This window comes from Pelodiscus sinensis, chromosome 1 (assembly GCF_049634645.1).
Source record: "Pelodiscus sinensis isolate JC-2024 chromosome 1, ASM4963464v1, whole genome shotgun sequence".
Lineage (NCBI taxonomy): Eukaryota > Metazoa > Chordata > Testudines > Trionychidae > Pelodiscus > Pelodiscus sinensis.
In genome coordinates, this window is record NC_134711.1 from 48,827,540 (window position 1) to 48,847,487 (window position 19,948).

At 42.2% G+C, this 19,948-nt stretch overlaps 1 protein-coding gene across 11 annotated transcripts in view; it reads right to left on the minus strand.

The window, feature by feature from the left end:
* LOC102446356 (uncharacterized) overlaps positions 1-19,948 on the minus strand; it is an 83,687-nt gene that overhangs the window by 15,149 nt on the left and 48,590 nt on the right. For 10 of the 11 annotated variants that reach the window (XR_012904030.1, XR_012904027.1, XM_075929653.1 and 7 more), the window contains 3 exons: positions 16,741-16,829; positions 13,223-13,375; positions 7,017-7,158 (listed from right to left, as the gene is read on the minus strand). Coding sequence is in view for 9 of the 11 variants with exons in the window: in XM_075929653.1 (XP_075785768.1) it covers positions 7,017-7,158; positions 13,223-13,375; positions 16,741-16,829 (384 nt within the window). In the remaining 2 variants the exon portion in view is untranslated. The remainder of the gene's footprint in view (positions 1-7,016; positions 7,159-13,222; positions 13,376-16,740; positions 16,830-19,948) is intronic. The other variant, XM_075929656.1, reaches the window with a different exon arrangement.

Consider the following 19,948-nt stretch of genomic DNA (forward strand, 5'->3'; position numbering starts at 1 on the left):
CCAACAGGTCAGGGAATCAAGAACTGGGTGAGGCAGAGTCACTATCATGTCTAAAGCATTCCTGGTAGGGCGATAGACCACTGCAGCTGTGGCTGGCATCAGTCTGAGTCTGAGCCTGGCATGTCACACCACAGACACACAGGCAGACATGTGGCCGGGTATCTCAAAGCAGTTCCTCACTGTAGTAGTCAGGAACTGTTAGAGACTTTCAATGAGATCAGATAGGAGCTTGAACCTTGAGTGTGGCATGTGTTGAGTCCAGGACTGCTCCTATAAACTCTATTCTCAGAACTAGCAACAGCGTGCACTTCGCTTTGTTCACAAGAAGAATTATATCATTGAAGATGGTCCTGATAAATGCAAGGCAAGCCACTGGCCGATGAGCTTGGAGCAAGCTTTGATCAGCCAGTTGTCAAGGTACGGGAACACTTGTATGTGATGTCTGCAAAAGAAAACTGCTACCACTGTCATGCATTTGATGAATACACAGGGAGTTGCTGATAGACCGAAGAGAAGTACTGTGAACTAGAGGGTGCCACTCACCACAAATTTAGAATTTCCTGTGTGGCTGAACAATCACTATATGAAAATACATGTCCTTTAAGTTGTGGGTAGCATACCAGTCTGCCAGATCCAATGACAGGCTAATGGAGGCCATGCAGAACTTGGATTTCTCTATGGATTTGTTGAGTTCTCACAGGTCTAGGACTGGTCTGAGACTCCCCTTGGCTTTCAGTATTAGGAAATACCAAGAGTAAAACTCCTTGCTGCTGTGCACCTGAGGAGCCTCCTCCACTTCCCCCAATTGTAGAAGTGATTGCACCTTCTGCATTAGGAGTTCCTTGTGAGAAAGGAGGGAACTGAAGAGAGACAGGAAAGGGGATGGTTAAGAATTGAATAGAGTATCCTGTCTACCGTGTTGAACACTCAATGCTCCGTAGTGATACTGGACCATGCATGGTAGAAAGGGGATAGTCGGGAGGAAAAGGTAAATGGGGGTGGATGTACTGGCAAGTGTGGTGTGCTGTCCCTAACCGTGCCTTCAAAAGGCAGGCTTTGGCCCTGGAAGGGGCTTCAGGTGGCCTGAGTTTTGCCCCGAGGGCTGATGTGACTTCTTTCTGCCACTTCAGTTTCTCTTCCTAGAGCCATCTTGATAGCTCTGCTGTGGGAAATACTGTTGAGGCTGTGGTTGGAAGTGCCCACATTGGGTAGAAAGGGTAGAAAGGCACAGGGATCCTAGGGTAGTCCTGCAGTCTTTTAGGCTGTTGAGACTCTTCGGCTACGACTACACTGGCATGAATTTCCGGAAATGCTTTTAACGGAAAAGTTTTCCGTTTTAAGCATTTTCGGAAAGGCGCGTCTAGATTGGCAGGACGCTTTTCCTCAAAAGCACTTTTTGCGGAAAAGCGTCTGTGGCCAATCTAGACATGCTTTTCCGCAAAAAAGCCCCGATCGCCATTTTCGCAATTGGAAAACAAATCTCTGCTGTCTATACTGGCCCTTTTGTGCAAAAGTTTTTCGGAAAAAGACTTTTGCCCGAACGGAAGCAGTATAGTATTTCCGCAAAAGCACTGACAATCTTACTTGAGATCGTCAGTGCTTTTGCGGAAATTCAAGCGGCCAGTGTAGACAGCTGGCAAGTTTTTCCGGAAAAGTGGCTGCTTTTCTGGAAAAAGTGGCCAATCTAGACACAGCCTTCGTGTTCTCTGAGAATAATCCCTCTTCGAATGGCAAATTCTATATTGTTTGTTGGACTTATAGGGGAGGCCTGAGACTTGCAACCAAGACTCTTACGCATGGCAATTCCAGTGACCATCACCCTAGTAGCAGCATCAGCAGAGTCTAACGCTGCCTGTAGGGACACTCTGGAGATGAGTCTCCCTTCTTCAACCAAAGCTAAAAACTTGGCCCTGGAGTCCAACGGGAGGAGCTCTATGAACTTGGCCATTGCCAAACAGATGTTGTAGGAGCAGGTGGAGGAGTACCTGCTGACAATGGCCTGCTGGTTTGTGGTTTGCAATTGTAAGCTCCTGACAGAAAAGGACTAGGCATTTTAGCCTCTCTGTTTTTAAGGCAGGTCCCCTGAAGCCACTCTCTTTCCCTCTGATTAGCAGCATCTACGAGGAAGTTTAATTGCATCTGAGCGTAAAGGGGACAAAGTATCATCTCCTATTCCTTGGAGGGAACAAAGTATCATCTCTTATTGCATTTGGCTGTAGCTCATCAATGTCATGGATGCTGAGATCCCTGGCTCCTGCTCTGACCCTGATGGAAGGCCCAGGAGATCCAAAAGGGTTACTGTGGGGGATTCTGCCATTGCAGTGGCCATTGGGAACAGTGGAGCCATCTACTGTCATCGCTGCAAGGATGACCACTACCTGCTGCTGCTGTACTCCGATCTGTTCAAGTCCGACTCCAATTCGAAGTACAAAACCCAAAGGAGAACTGCACTTCTTGACACAGATTTAACTGAGGTAGGAGATCAGCTGTGGTTCCTGGAAGGGCAGGGAGAGCGAGCTCTAGACAGCATCATCACCAGCTTCCCTTTTGATTGCCTTGGTGGCCTCAGAAGAGGTTAAGGCACCGATGCAGAGTACTGCCTGCATGGCAAAAATAGTGCCAAAAAGCACATCAAGTTCTACACCACATGAAACACATCCCGTATGGAAGGCTAGGGTTGGCACTTTAAAGGCACTGATGAACAAGACTGTCTGGACTGGGCAGGAGTCAACATGGTCCCAGTGGCGGTTTTGGCAACATGGCCCTACTGTGGTGCTGGCACCATCCAATCCATGGGCATCAAAGCTGGAGATCAGCCTCTGTCCCTCTTTTTCTTCTAGCCTGGAGATTGGGAACAATACTGAGTGCCAACATGGCCCTGAGTGGAGGCATGTTGGTGCTGGTCCCTGCTAAAGTTCTTCTTGGCACCATCTCTTTCAGCATTGGCACCAGAATCTCTGGGCAAAGGAAGAGGCACTAGGCACCATGTCCACAGTGCCTGGGCTGACTGCAGTCACAGAGCTACTTCCATAAATAAAATTCAAAGAGGTTGCTCCTTCTCTCTTAGGGTATGTCTACACTAGCTCCCTAGTTCGAACTAGGGAGGCTAATGAGGGTGACCAAAATTGTAAATGAAGCATGGGATTTAAATATCCTGCACTTCATTAGCATGTTCCCAGGCAGTCGCCATTTTGGAAATTGACTAGCCTGGATGGAAGAACTGCCCGCATCTACACACGGCACAGAAGGGTGATTCCGAAATAAACCCTTTACTTCGAATTACCAGTTAAACCTCATGGAACACGGGCAGTTCTTCCGGGCTAGTCAATTTCCAAAATGGCAACCGCCCGGGAACATGCTAATGAAGCGCGGGATATTTAAATCCCATGCTTCATTTGCAATTTCAGTTGCCCTCATTAGCCTCCCTAGTTTGAGCTAGGGGGCTAGTGTAGACAAACCCTTACACTTCTGGGTCAGAACCCTTTACACATCTTGCAGTTCTTTTAGTGATCCTCACGCAGGCAATTTAAGCCGGAGGAGTGAGGATAATTTTTTGGCATGTTCTTGGTGCACTACTGACAAGCCTTAAAACCCAGGGAAGGAAGCATGCATTAGGAATGGCTTTTGATGAAAGGGGGCGTAATGAACTTATCCTAACACCAACACTAAGAACTACTATAACTATGAACTAACTAATAAGAAATAATGCTTATCTGCTTGCAAGGCAAGGAATGAGCAAGGGGAAGTTCCAGCTACTATCACTTGTGGTAAGAAGGACTGAGGAGATGGCGAGTTGGTAGGCCCTTATGTTGGGTGCCATATTAGCGCTACTCCAAAGAGATGCCCAGGCTAACCCTATCGCTAGCAACCAGGGGAAAAATCTTCTGGCTTCTGTGCTCATGCGCACGCACGCACGCACACACACACCTGATTGGAATACACATGAACAAGCATTTGAACAACTCATCTTTATGCACCACATGTAGTTTTTCCAGTGCCTAATGGATTCAAAGGATGCGGTGCTTTTTTCTTTTTTTTGTTAGAACAATAAAAAAATTCTTAGTAGGAAAGTTATATGATTTTGCGCACACATGCATGCGTATATGAGTGCATGTGTGAAAATCTAGTGACCACACAAGACAATGGAGTTCTCTCTGCTCCATCTGAGCACCTAAGAAGCACACAATAAAAAGTGCCATCAAAGACAAGCCATTACTACCCCCGGAAACCTGAAGTCATCTCCTGAATGGGGTGCAAGCAATCTTCAATTTTTATTCAAGCAGAGTGCGGAAAGTTATGACAGCTTCAACTAAGGGTACGTCTACACTACACATTTCTTTCAAAAGAGAACGTCTAGACAGCAACAATGTTTTTCGAAAAAGTGACAAGCTTTTTCGAAAGAGCGCACCCAGACAATCTGGATGCTCTCTTTCGAAAAAGCCTTGTTTGCGGTCAAGAAAGCCTTTTTTCAAAAGAGCGCTCTCAAAAAGGCATTCTTCCTCGTAAAATGAGGTTTACTACTGCTGTTGAAAAAAACACCGTGTTCTTTCGGTTTAATTTCAAAGAATGCAGCAGCAGTCTAGACACAGGTGAAGTTTTTAAAAAGGCCACTTAAAAAAAAAAAAAACCCTGTAGTCTAGACATAGCCTAAGAGGTAAATCTGGAGAAAAAAGAAACTGATAGGGGTAGTTACTGGATGGCATTTTGGAGTAGGAGAGACTTCCCCCACCCTTCTTACTTCCCGTGGATTTCCTCCATTTCCAGAAGCAGTAGCTATTTTCCTCTCAGTCCCTTTAAATAACATTTTAAAACTTTGATTCCAGCTTCAGTTCTCTCCTGCCTTTTAAAAGAAATAAAAGCTGTTGAACAAAGGGTGCCATTTATGCAGGACTAGGTGGGCAGTAGCCCCGTCCCGAGTTTAAACCCTCTGGATTTCATACTTAAAGCTGCAACAGAAGGACTTCTTAAATGCAACAGAGTTTGAGCTGCTTGCAGTTTTGGATTGGGACAGTGAGTTTGTTATAAAAAGCAGGAGGCAGGCAATTAATAACAGAAGACTGTTCATTCAAGTAATTAAAGATCCTTAAATCACCATGAAAACATTGTCAGGTATTTAAAAGATGGCGGGGGGAGACGGAGTAGCAATGAGTGTTGTGCTGCTGGGATTTAAATTTGGAGCAGTACTGATACACTTTAGATGTTCTTGAAAAAGGGGTAAATAGTGAGGTGGCAAAATTTGCAGATACTACAAAATTACTCTAAATAGTTATGTCCAAAGCTGACTGCAAAGAGTTACAAAAGGATCTTACAAAACTGGGTGACTAGGCAACACAAGGGCAGCTGGAATTCAGTATTGATAAATGCAAAGTAATGCACAGTGGGGGTGGGAAGGCTACCCTCTCATAGACTGCCACCCCGCATGGGCTGGAAGCCAACAGCCCCTTCTCCTACAGCTGCTTCTGCCCAGCGTGAGCCTGCAGATGGCTGGGAGCTAGCAGCCCTTCCTCTGCTGTTGCTTCCCCTCTCTCTTCAGCACGTAGCTGCTGACTCCTAGCCCATGCTGTCTGTAAACAAGCTGCTTGGTAGAGCTTGAGCTGCCCCATCCATGGTGCGGGGGCCACTCCAGCCCAGCCGTGATGGACAGGGGTGGGACACTCCAGCCCAGCAGACTGAAACGTCTCTCCCACCCTGTTTAATCAGTTAAATGGTTAAACTTAACATTTAATCAGTTAACTAATTAAATGGGATTTTATATCTCTAAACCAAAAATAAACCCACAATTTCTGAGAATCGTGAGTTGGTTGCACCAGATGCACATATGCACGAATGGGCTGAAGCAAGAGATCTGAAATCTATTTTTTCTCACTGATGCTTGGCAGGCTGGTTCTTGCTCACCTGTTCAGAGTCTAACAGATCACTATTTGTGGGGATGGCAAGGAATTTTCTTCCTGATTAGATTAGCAGTGGGATTTTTTTTGCCTTCCCCTGCAGCATGTGGAAGCCAGGTCACCTGCTAAAATTACAGTATCTGGGTATTTCTCACTTAATCAATTCCCTGCCATTGTGGGGGCAACAAACACTGGTGCATCTCAGGTCTTCCTGTTCTCTGCTTGTGGCACTTCCTATTCTCTAGTTTCCTGTGGTGTCTAGTACTTTGGTATCATTTTGGCTGATGTGTTTAGTGCTGGGTAGTGGTGACCTGTGACAGAAGAGGTCAGACTAGATGATTTGGTGGCCCCTTCTGACCTTAAATTCTATGAATCTATTCCAGAGACTTTTGTATGATCATAGACAAGTCATTGAACCGCACTGCTTCATTTTCCCTTTTAAGAACTGAAAATAATATTAACTTTTTGTCATAAAGCACTTGAAATCTATGTTTGAAACACTCCATATGTATAATAGTGATAGAGATGTAGCCGTCTTAGTCTGGTGTAGCTGAAACAAAATACAGGACTATGTAGCACTTTAAAGACTAACAAGATGGTTTATTAGATGATGAGCTTTCGTGGGCCAGACCCACTTCCTCAGATCAAATAGTGGAAGAAAACAGTCACAGCCATATATACCAAAGGATACAATTAAAAAAAATGAACAAATATGAAAAGGACAAATCACATTTCAGAACAGAAGGAGGATGCGGGGGGGGGGGGGGAAAGGAAGGTGAATGCCTGTGAGTTAATGATATTAGAGGTGATATTAGAAACTTCTACCCTTCCCCACCTCTAATATCATTAACTCACTGGCATTCACCTTCCTTCCCCCCCCCCTTCTGTTCTGAAATGTGATTTGTCCTTTTCATATGTGTTCATTTTTTAAAATTGTATCCTTTGGTATATATGGTTGTGACTATTTTCTTCCACTATTTGATCTGAGGAAGTGGGTCTGGCCCACGAAAACTCATCATCTAATAAACCATCTTGTTAGTCTTTAAAGTGCTACATAGTCCTGTATTTTACTCCATATGTATGGTATTCTACAATACTTCCCATCTATAGCACAGGGATTATTTTTACCATGCAGAGGTGCCAGATGATGTTGATGCTGATGTTTCTGTTATTTCTGAACCTTTCTTCACAGGGTTACTGGATATCTTTTTTGCTGACCATTCGGAGGCTGCCCGTGTAATTCTTAGAATCCTCTCTGAAATCTCACTGCCTAAGGAATATATAATCATGTGCAAAATTAAGCTCTCTTTCATACCTTAACATTGGTTTAGCATTCGTGACATGCTAGTTGCAGTGTTTTCTGAATTTTCTCATATAATTCTGTATGTGTTCCACTGTTGAGCTAAACTGTACATTTTTTCTGATTACTAACTTTCACAGAACACAGCTATTTTTGTGATACTTAAAGCTCCAATTGTATTGACATGATTCTGTTTTCTAATCAAATCTAAATGTAAATCTAGTGACACCTATTTGAGATGATAGCACTGTTACACCAATAACTATGAAGGCAACTTTGCTTTCCATTGCTATAGGCAAGGTCCTTCGCATTTGCTTCACAGATGAAATGATAATCTAAAGAAACTGGCATGTTGACTCTGAATCTAACTCTTACATGAACCTTGAGATGCTGTTCAAAATCTTCCTGTGCAGCCATTTTAGTCTATATATAATCTGTAGGTAACACGGATCTTTCCCTCTCCATGCAGAAAGGAGTGCACTATTGCCTTTCACTCAATATCTGTACTTTTTTAGGAATCCGTGTGGGCAGGGCATGGGAGTGAGCAGGAGAAATGGACCTGAATTGGTGGATGCACTTAAACACACACAACACAGCCCAAGCTCAAACGTCCATACCATAATTAAGCGGACCCTTAACCCAAGCCTCTTGAGCCTGATATGGGTAAGTCTCAGGTGTTTTAACTATTGTGCAGACATACCTTAGAGGGTGGGAAGTGAGGGCCAACTAGGGAATACATTGTAATATAGCTCCACTGAGGCTAAGGCAGAAATACTAGCAACCCAGAATCGATTCAGAGGACCAGAACTCCTCAAAATGCCCCTGTGTCCTAGAGGATAAGCAGTGATTTTGGAGGTTCCTAGTATTTGTGAGCTTTCCCCTAGTTTGCTCCACACTGGGGCAAGAATCTCTCAATGGAAGAATTCAGGGAAACTCTGGAAGGAAAAGTTGATGGAGTTTCCTAGTCCTACATTGGCATTTCCTTGCAAGCAGTAGCTGGTCAACACTTGAGCCAATCTGGGGACCCCAGGAGCACCAGAACCTTTGTAGAAGGGAGAGCGCCACAAACATTGGAACTGTGGCCCCACCCTTGCTCCTCCTCTTTCCTCTGTCAGCCCACCCATTGCTCCTCCTCTTCTCCCTGAGGCTTTACCCCCTGGTTAGCCCAGATGATGGAACTGGGTCAAGGAAAGTGTCTAGGATGCTATGGGAAGCACTGGCCCTCCACCTGCCCTGGGGAGAGAAGCCTGAGAGCAACCCCTGGCCTGTCTCTGTCCCCGAGTGTGTTGCCCATGGCAGATGGAGGATTGGCAGGGGTGGAGGTATCCCAATATTAGCTCAGTCTGTCTGGGTTGCTCTAAGGGGGATGAGACGTGCAGGAGGCAGAGCCCTATAGTAATTTAGGACTAAGGCTCAGCTTGGATGTTGCCCTTCTATTTACTTCATACTTTAACATTTTTAACTTAAAGTATATTTAAATACTTAAAGTACTTTTGTTGGTAAAATATTTTGGTCAGGGGGGTGAAAAAACCATCCCTAACTGCCAAAAGTTTCACCAACAAAAGCACTGGTGTGGACAATGTTGTCAGTGGTAGATGCTCTTCTGCTGACAGAGCTACTGCCACTCATCAGGGTGGTTTAATTATGCCAGTGGGACAGCTCTCTCCAACTGGTATAGAGCAGCTACATAGGAGACCTTTCAGTAGCACAGCTGCAGTGGTGCAGCCATGCCATTGAAAGGGTCATAATATACTGTAGACATAGCCTTAGGGTGTGTCTACATTATCAGTCAGCTCAACAAGCAACAATCAATACAGCAGGATCAATTTATTGAGTCTAGTCACCGAGTGCTCTCCCGTGGACTTCAGTACTCCACCAGAACAAGAATAGTAATGGGAGTTGACAGGAGAGCATCAGTTGTTGACTTACTGCAGTGTAGGTACCACTGTAAGCAGATCTAAGTTTGCTGACTTCAGCTATGTATTGTCCAGATTATGAACAGGAGGCTTCCAGGCAACTCTCCAACACTACATTCTACAGGCCATTTTCCTCTGATCGAGGAATATCAAAAGGAAATATACCATCTGCTCAAGAAATTCCCAACCAGAAGTATTATATCTCCTACCCAAGATCCATAAACCTGGAAATCCTGGATGCCCCATCATCTCAGGCATTGGCACCCATACAGCAGGGTTATCCATCTATGTGGATACTCTCCTCCCACCCTATGCTACCAGCACTTAAATACTATGTCTAAACTACATCCCTCTTTCAAACGAGGGATGTAAATTAGGCAGATTGAAAGTGCAAATGAAGCGGGGATTTAAATATCCCGTGCTTCATTTGCATAATTGCATCACAGCGTTCTTTTGAAAAAGGGTATTTTGAAAGTGAGACCGCCACTCACACCCGTTTTTTTTTGTTTTTTTAAACCTTTTTCAAAAGATCCTGTACTCCTCACTTTTTGAAATGTACTCCTTATCCTGTACTCCTCAACTTTTGAAAAAGATTTTTTTTTGAAAGAACCACGTCTAGATGGCAGTTTCACTTTCAAAATACCCTTTTTCAAAAGAATGCTGTGACGCGATTATGCAAATGAAATGCAGGATATTTAAATCCCCACTTAATTTGCACTTTCAATCTGCCTAATTTACATCCCTCTTTCGAAAGAGGGATGTAGTTTAGACATGCCCCAACACACTGCTGAGTTCTCGAGGAAACTACAGCGCATCAGTAATCTTCCTGAAAACACCATCTTTGACACCATGGATGTAGAAGCTCTCTACACCAATATTCCACATGAGCATGGAATACAAGGTGTCAGAAACAGTATCCCCAGTGATGCCATGGCACAGCTGGTGGCTGAACTATGTGATTTTGTCCTCACACACAGCCATTTCTGATTTGGAGACAATTATACCTTCAAGTCAGCAGTTCTGCTATGGGTATCCACATAGCCCCACAATATGCCAGCATTTTTATGGCTGACCTAGAATGTTTTCTCAGCTCCAGATCCCTAGCACCTTTCTTCTGTTTACGCTACATGGACGACATCTTCATCATATGGACCCACAAGAAGGAGACCTTTGAAGAATTCCACTGGGATTACAACAATTTGCACTCCACCATCAACCTCAGCCTGAAACAAGCCACACAAGAGATCCATGTCCTGGACACTACAATACAAATAAGTGATGGTCATATAAACACCACCCTATATTGGAAACCTACTGATTACTACTCTTACCTACAGGGCACATTACACCTTCCATTCTCTATAGCCAAGCCCTAAGATACAACCATATCTGCTTCAATCCTTCAGAGACAAACACCTACAAGATCTTTATTAACATTCTTAAAACTTAAATACCCACTTGGGGAAATGAAGAAACAGATAGTCAGAGCCTGATGAGTATCCAGAAGTCACCTGCTTCAGGACAGGCCCCAAAAGTTAAATAACAGAATACCACTGGTTATTACCTATAGCCCCCACTAAAACCCCTCCAGCACATCACTGACAATCTACAGCCAGTCCAGGAAAACAATGGCTCAGTCTCACAGACCTTGGGAAACAGGCCAGTCCTTGCCTACAGACAGCCCTCCAAGCTGACACATACCACAGAAACACTTACCAAGAAAGCTATCACTGCAACAAAGCCCATTGCCAACTTTGTCCACATATCTATACAAGTGACACCATCACAGTACCTAAGCATATAAGCCACATCATCAGGGGCTCATATACCTGTACATCCACTAATGTGATAGATGCCATCAAGTGCTAGCAATGTTGTCTGCCATATGTATATTGGCCAAACCGGACAGTCTTTGCACCAAAGGATAAATGGACACAAATCAGGCAGCAGAAAAGGTAACACACATAAACCTGTAGGGAAACATTTTTACCTCCCTGGACATTCAGTAATGATCTGAAAGTAGCCATTCTTGTACATAAGAATTTTAACACACAATTACAAAGGGAGACAGCTAAAGTGGAATTCATTTGCAAATTAAATACAATCAATTTAGGACTGAATAAGGGTCTCAACTGGTTAACATACAACAAAGGCAATTTCCCCTCTCTGGATATTCACATCTCAACATCAAATGCTGTCTAGAGGCCACTTCTACTCTAACTTGATTAGCCTCATTAACACAAGCAACTTTTTCCTTATATATATTCCTGCCTCTGTTACTTCCACTCCAATTCATCTGATGGAGTAGGTTATACCCACAACAGCTTATGCCCTAATAAATCTGTTAGGGTACATCTACACTTGCCCCCTAGTTCAAACTAAGGAGGCAAATGAAGGTGACCGAAGTTGCTAATGAAGCGTAGGATTTAAATATCCCGCACTTGATAAGCATAGTCGCGGCCAGTCGCCATTTTGGAAATTGACTAGTCCGATGTAACTTGCCGCGTATAGACGCGGTACTCCGAGAAAAACCCCTTAACTCGAATTAACTCGCGCTCCATTAGCAACTTCAGTTGCCTTCAAACTAGGGGGCAAGTGTAGACGTACCCTTAGTCTCTAAGGCTGTGTCTACATTGGCAAGATTTAGCGCAAAAGTAAGCACTTTTGCGCAAAATTTTGCCGCCTGTCTACACTGGCCGTGAGTATTTGTGCAAGAACACTGACGTTCTACTGTATGAAATCAGTGCTTCTTGCACAAATAGTTTGATGCTCCCGCTCAGGGATAAGTCCTCTTGCGCAAGTGTTATTGCGCAAGAGGCCAGTGTAGACAGGTAACATCAATTTCTTGAACAAGAAAGCCCGATGTCTAAAATGGCCATTGGAGTTTTCTTGCGCAAGAGAGTGTCTACACTGGCACAGATGCTTTTGAGCAAAAGCAAATCTTTTGCGCAAAGGCACATGCCAGTATAGACGCTCTCTTCCCCAAATACTCTAACGCAAAAACTCTTGCGCAAGAACACTGACGTTCTACTCTAACGCAAAAACTCTTGCGTTTAGAGTATATGCGTTAAATCTTGCTAGTCTAGACATAGCCTAAGGGTACATCTACATAGCAGCGTTATTTTGGAATAACTGACATTTTTCAAAATAACAACATGCATATCTGCACTACAAGCCATTATCTCAAAATAATGTCAAGCTGGAGGACTTCTTACTCTGACTCCTGTAACCCTCATTTCATGACGAGTAAGGAAAGTGGAAGGAAGAGTGTTCTTTCTTCAACTTCTTGCTGTGTAGAGAACATCAAAAGCTGAATTAAGCTATTTCAACTTCAGCTACACAATTGATAGAGCTGAAATTGAGTATCTTAATTCAACTTTTGTCCTGCTGTGTAGATGTACCCTAAGGTGCCATAGAGCTACGGATGTTGGGTAATTGGCTAATCATGTAGTCAATACAATTTTTATCAACTACACTATTAGTCGATAAGGGAAGGCACTCAATCCTAGCTCATGCCAGATCAAGGAACTACCCCCTCTGCATTTCTGCAGTTTAAATGTAGTAGAAGCCAGAGTGCAGGCAGCCCGGTTCCTACTACATTTAAACTGCAGAGGTGCAGTAGGGGTAGTTCCTGGACCCAGCACGAGCCAGAATTGAGCCGGGCTTGCTCAGTCCCAGCTCGGGTCCAGGACATAACCTTATTGCACCTCTGCAGTTTAAATGCCCAGCTCTTACTACATTTGAACTGCAGAGGCCCAGTGGGGATTGGTCCCGGACCTAGCACGAGCCAACACCGAGCAAGCCCGGCTCAGTCCTGACTACCTCCACTGTAGCTGCTCGCCCAACTCTTAGTACATTTAAACTGCAGAACCACAGCAGGGGTAGTCCCAGTTGCCTGCCTGGCTGGAGCAAGCCCTGTTCACGACAGCCCAGGCTTGAGCCTGCCACGGGCAGAGGCTGCTTTGTGCCAGCCTCTCCTGCTCCTTCATGCTGCTGCTTTTGACAATGTTGTATAAATGCTTCATAAAAATAAGAACCGAGAGTATTGTAATGGAAGAAGAACTAGGCTGGGTAGGTTGTGGTTATTTTTAGCTAACAATAATCTGTGTAATTATTACCATTCAATTTTAAACCAGATTCCTTTAATATCTTTCCATATGATGCCCTCCTTGCAAATGTAGAGTTGTCAAGATAACAGGTTGGAGTGCTGCAGATAAAGGACCCCTTTTTCTGCCCAGGAAGTAAGTCCGTTTTCTTGTCTCTGTGACATGCTGAATTGGGAAGAAGAGATTTTCTAAGAAACAGTAAGTAGTATAATTCAACTCTTTTTAGAAGAAAGATTTTTGGAATTAATGTTTCTTTAAAAAGTGCATGAGCTGCTTTACAAAATCTGTAGGGAATACAAAATAAAGATCTGAATGTAAATAACCTTAAATTTCCAGTATACTGAAAAAATTAACTTAGTCTCGCTCTTCTTTTATAGTGGGTTCATAATGGTGCTGACATTCAGACGGGGGGGGGGGGGTCTAAAATTATGTTGCACAAATTACCGACTGGAAGTAATGATAACTAGTTTACACAGTAGCAGAGTCTGCATTTAAAAGAGCCAGGGTATGTCCTCTGGAGAAATAAAGAGAGTTTCATCTTCAAAAGGAGGAGGTTATTCTTTGGAAAATTCACAGTTTTGTGAGACCACAAAGATTTTCATTATGACACAGAGAACAGAGACATTTATCTTTCATCAGTAGAACACAGTTGAAGTTCCCACTGCCTAAAGTATAGCCCTCTTCCACTGTGAGAAGATCTGACTTAGAACGGACTGACCAACTTATCCTTGCATCTGAATTTGGTAATATCAGGTGCAGGAATTGTAAGGAGGGAATATCAAATTCTGGCCTTTGACCTGAAGCCTCTACTAGGGTGTGTCTAGACTACATGCCTCCTTCGACGGAGGCATGTAGATTAGCGAGATCGGAAGAGGGAAATGAAGCCGCGATTAAAATAATCGCGGCTTCATTTAAATTTAAATGGCTGCCCCGATCTGCTGATCAGCTGTTTGTCGGCAGATCGGGGGAGTCTGGACGCGATGCCCCGACAAAGAAGCCTTTCTTCATCGACACAGGTAAACCTGGTTTCACGAGGCTTACCTGTGTCGATGAAGAAAGGCTTCTTTGTCGGGGCATCGCGTCCAGACTCCCCCGATCTGCCGACAAACAGCTGATCGGCAGATCGGGGCAGCCATTTAAATTTAAATGAAGCCGCGATTATTTTAATCGCGGCTTCATTTCCCTCTTCCGATCTCGCTAATCTACATGCCTCCGTCGAAGGAGGCATGTAGTCTAGACACACCCCTAGGGAAGCACTGAAAGAAAAATATATGTCAAAATAATTATTATTAAAAATAAACTGCCATGGATGGTTCTTTATGAAATAGGTGCAAAAGTGACCCTTTCTTCATTTTTACTCGGTATGAACTAGTCTGCTTATTTGTGGAAGTCCCCTATAAGGACCTTTAATCTGCTGGGGACTGCCAAAATTCTTTGTACTCTGGCTACTGCCTCTCTTCACCGTTATCTATTCCTGCACATCAACATATTGCCTGTGCTGGGATCTGCAATGGGGGGAGGCACAGATGATAACTCTACTGGCTCAATGCCCCTTGGGGAGTAACAGGAGATTTCTGGTCCCTCTGTGCCAACTGGGTGACACAAAGGGAGCTGGAGAACCTAGCTCAGTATCTTTGAATTTAAAACAAATGTCTGATTAATTTAAACTTTTTTTTTAAACCTGGAAGACATATTTCATTGTAACTAGTCACTATAGGGATCAGTAGATCAGTAAACCATGTATGCTGAATTTACATACCTATCTGTAACTATTTGTATATATATTCTGTGGTGAAGATAGGGCCTAGTGGCATACTTTTTTCTCAGGCAGATCTAGCAAATAGAGGCTGAAAGCGCTGCAGAGTTAGTAAGCTGAATTCTTGGTAAGAAATCTTTCATGCTTCTTTACAGGGAACCCTTTGCTTAAAGGGGATGTGAAAGGTGCTCCATTTAGCCCTCCTCAGCTAGAATAAAGGTGGCAGCAACGCAGATCCTTAACAATGATGAGGTAGAGCTAGGAGAAGAGGTCATCAGAAACCTCTGAGGCGGAAATTAGAATTTCACTGAATAATTAGCAATAAGTAAATATAATGTTATGTTACAATGAAATATTGTCCATTAAAAATAGAGTGATTCCTATTATAAGGTTTATGTGTACACAAAAGCTGTACCAATTTAACTATTCTGGTACACTTAAAATGGTACAACTCTCCAGTGTGAATGCAGTACACAAATATAAATTCACTTATACCAGTATACAGCTTATTCCCATACAAGAAGGGAAATAAGTTAGTGCAGAATAAGGCACTATAAACAGTATAATTGCATCCACACTAGGACTACTCCAGTATAACTATGCTGGGGGGGAAAACCCACATTCCTTACTAACACAGTTGTACTGGTACAAAATCTGTGTGTAAACAAGGCCAACAAAATGATCCTGATGACTGATGGCACCATAAATATTTAATTTTGTACTATAGGAGGAAAAATATTCATTTCCCTTCATCATTAACATATTTGTCTTGAGCAGTGGCCAATCTAGTTAAAATAAGCTGCCAACACTTGATGGCTAATAAAAATTCCTCCCATTGAGAGGAAATTTCATGTTACATTGCAGATCATAATCAAGAGGATTTGGATTGAATCAAGAGGCTTTGGGTGATATCATGCTGTATCTGGAGGATACAAACTTTGGGCATGTTTTAATTTGAAGTGTTTGAGAGAAAGGGAAAACTGCTGGCTTTATTTTTTATTTCACTGTGATTTTTTTTTAATAATGTCAAAGGGTCCCTATAACTAGAGCTGGATGACATTTTTCAAATACTTTATTCACTGATGAATGTAGTTTTGAGCCACCTGAAACTATTTATTAATTCATCTTGGGTGCGTCTAGACTGGCAAGAAAACTTGCCAGCTGTCTACACTGGCTGCTTGAATTTGCGCAAGAGCACTGACTTTGTAATGTACAAAATCAGTGCTTCTTGCACAAATACTTTCATGCTCCCGCTCGGGAAAAAGCCCTCTTGCGCAAGAATACTTGCGCAAGAGGGCCAGTGTAGACAGGGAAGAACTGTTTTGCACAAAAAAAGCCCCGATGGCTAAAATGGCGATCGGGGCTTTCTTGCGCAAAATCGCATCTAGACTGGCCACAGATGCTTTTGCGCAAAAGCACTTTTTGCGCAAAAGCATCCGTGCCAATCTAGATGCGCTTTTGCGGAAATACTTTTAACGGAAAAACTTTTCCGTTAAAAGTATTTCCGCAAAATCATGCCAGTCTAGACGCAGCCTTTGAGTTCATTGAATAGCTTTGACCAAACCAAAAACAAAAAACTGAAATATTTTGTAATGTCAAAAGGAAATGTTTAGTTTTGGCTTGACTTTTTTTAACCAATTTTCAGTCATTTTGACAAAAACAAAGGAAAGGAGAACTATATTTACAAAATGACTGGAGGAGTAATATTAAACACAGAAGGTTCAAGAGGCACATCATTGCAGCAAAGTAGTTAAAACACTTTCAATGCTCTTACGATCAAGTGGCAACTGTGACATTAATGAACTTCCAGCCAACAAGTTGACTTTCATTATTGTGTGAGGAACATTGAGAGACCACAGGAATCTGTAAGACATTTATGAGAAAAAAAAGCCACTTAACATTTTTCATAGAAGCTATTGCCATTATATTGATTCACTTCCCTCCAATTCTCCTCATAAGTTGTCCCCAAACCAGACTAAATATGTTCTTAATTTTACACAAAAAATGCCAACTCAGATATAGGGAGTCCTACTCAAAAAGAAAAACATGATACTGCAAGTTGGATTAATATTTACTGTGATTTTTAATAATTTATTAATTTTATAAATTAATACTATTTATTTTGTTCTCTTTTATTATGTTCTATAATTTATTATGTTCTCTTTTCAGGTTTTAGCTTGTTATAAGCCGCAACACAAGTATTCTATATATTTGGCATTCTTTATAATGTTTTATTTATTTGTGTGTGTGTGTGCGCGTGCGTGCAGTCGTATGCCTCATAAAGGACAGCTCTAAAATATAAATATTTTGAATAAACTTGCATGTGCAATACCAGACTAACTCTCCTGGAGGCAGTCATGTTCAGGTTTTAAGTGTCATGCACAACAATGTTCCAACATCATAGTGAAATAAAGATAGTTGTCAATTTATTTAATTACTATGGGTATCTATACATAGCTCGTTAGTTCGAGCTAGGTAGGCAAATGAGGGAACCGGAGTTGCAAATGAAGCCCGGGATTTAAATATCCTGGGCTTTATTTGCATGTTCCTGGGCACCACCATTTTTAAATCCCCCTCATTCCACGAGGAGTAACAGTTAATTCGAACTAAGGACTTAGTTCAAATTAACATTTAACTGCCGCGTCTAGCCACGGGCAGTTAGTTCGGACTAAGGGGGATTTAAAAATGGCGGCGCCCAGGAACATGCAAATGAAGCCTGGGATATTTAAATCCCAGACTTCATTTGCAACTCTGGTTGCCCTCATTTGCCTACCTAGCTCGAACTAACGTATCAGAGAACTTAGAAAGAGAAAAGACCTATACGTCATCAAGTCTCTCCATGCTGGGTCTTCAATAGATTCACAGTTCAGATAGAAAACAACAAACTATAATATGTGTACCTAACCTAATTACAAACATTATTTATGCTTTATTACAGTGGTTTGCAACCTTCTCTGGATCCCTAAAAGTTTTGAATCGACGTGCAGACCCATTTGGAACTCTTACATATAGTCTGCAGATCCCCCTTGGTCTGCGGCCCTCAGGTTGAAAACCATTGTTCTATAGTAACCATATTTGGTAGGTTGCTTAAATAGTCTATAGAACTCCTGGGGTCTGTGGACCACAGCAGGAAAACCTCTGTTTTACTACCTCATGGTATTCTTTTGTTTGTCAAATGTTGCACTTTCTATCCTCCCTATCCACTTTAATCTCACTGTTTATTTATGGAGTCCCAGGAATAAAAATGTTAATATGTGCTGCTCTTTGGTATGGTCATTTAACTTAATTTTTGTACTAAACTAGACAGAAGATAATATAAATCATGTTTATTTTTATTTTCCAGATGAAAAACTTTGCTAAATTGGAGTTAAGTTTGACAGACATATCCATAACATAAAGATTTAAAAAAAAAATCAAGAATGTTGTAGTAACAAAAATAAGGACAAAATCAGGAAATTCAGAGTTAAACTTAAAAGAACTTCAATGATGTGAAAGTATGGACATGCACAGTTGATTTAACCCAAACAATTTTATCTGCCTTTGTTGTGGTGCTGGCCTTCCCTCTTGTAGCCATCATGACACAAATATATTCAAACTGTAAACCCATGCAATGTGATCTACTTGAGTTTGCAGACCAGCTGAAACAACAGCTCTGAGTGGTATAAACTGCCTCATTATATTATTTTTCATGTTTTATTTAATAAAATTCTCTATTTTATTTTTTTTCTGAAGATGCCACAGAAATTTCTGCCAGAGCACTGCCACATCCAGTGACTTTGCACAGAACATACATCCTGTTCACCACAAAGTACTTGAACCTTTCACCAGAATCCTAATGAAAAAGTTATTTGTTTAATTGGGAATATTTTTTCTTTTACTGCACATATGACTGCACATAGCACAACTGCTGCATCTTTGAAAATAAGATATTATATTTTTTGAGGTTACTGATTAAAACAATATCCTTTTCATGGATAAGATTGACATAGATGGCATGACCCAGGGTTTGAACTCAGACTCAAGACTAACCTTCCACCCATTCTTATCTACAAACAGCACTATCCCAGGGCTGGATTTCAGGGTCTCAGGATCCCACAGGGATGGAGGGTCCAAGCCTAAGTCAAACTTGGATTCAGAGTTCAAGTCCTATTGCTCTTCAGTGTAGACACAGCTCCCCTTGGATCCATGCTCTGAGAGTCTGCCAAGTGCATCCCACACTCATATGGACTGACTTTCTTTTCCTATGGACAGTCAAGTTTTCACATGCTGCACCATGAACAAAGCACAAGAGCAACCACATTTTGGAAGGGTATTAGGAAGACTGGGATATGGTTGGTTAGATTTGGGTGTGAGTACTGCATTGTGGATGTTGAAGCCCCAGGTCCAGGCCTAGGCCCAGGTCAGAACAGTTATTAACCTCAGGTTGACAAACAGTGTAGATGCCCAAGCTCTGGACTCTAGAATCAACTCACATGTGTTCCTCTAACCCTAGGCTTACATTGCAGCATAGGTGTACCAGAGTTAGTTTTCTCCTGAAATACATTGTTATGAGAGACACACCATGTTATGAGGGCATTCTTATGATTGGGTGACTTATTCAACATATTCATAAATGAGCTGGAAAAAGGGGTAAACAGGTGGCAACATTTGTTGATGACACAAAACTGCTCAAGGTAGTAAAATCCAAAGAAGACTGTGAAGAGCTTCAAAGGGATCTCACAAAACTAGGCGATTGAGCAACAAAATGGCAAATGAATTTTAATGTTGATAAATGCAAAGTAATGCACATTGGAAAAAATAATCCCAACAATATATACAAAGTGATGGAGACTAATTTAGCTATAACCACTCAAGAGAGAGATCTTAGAGTCATTGAGAATAGTTTAGCTCTCTATCCATTCAATGCGTAGCAGCAATCACAAAAAAAAAAGCAGCAGCAAACAGACTGTTAGGAATCATTAAAAGAGAGACTAAGACAGAGA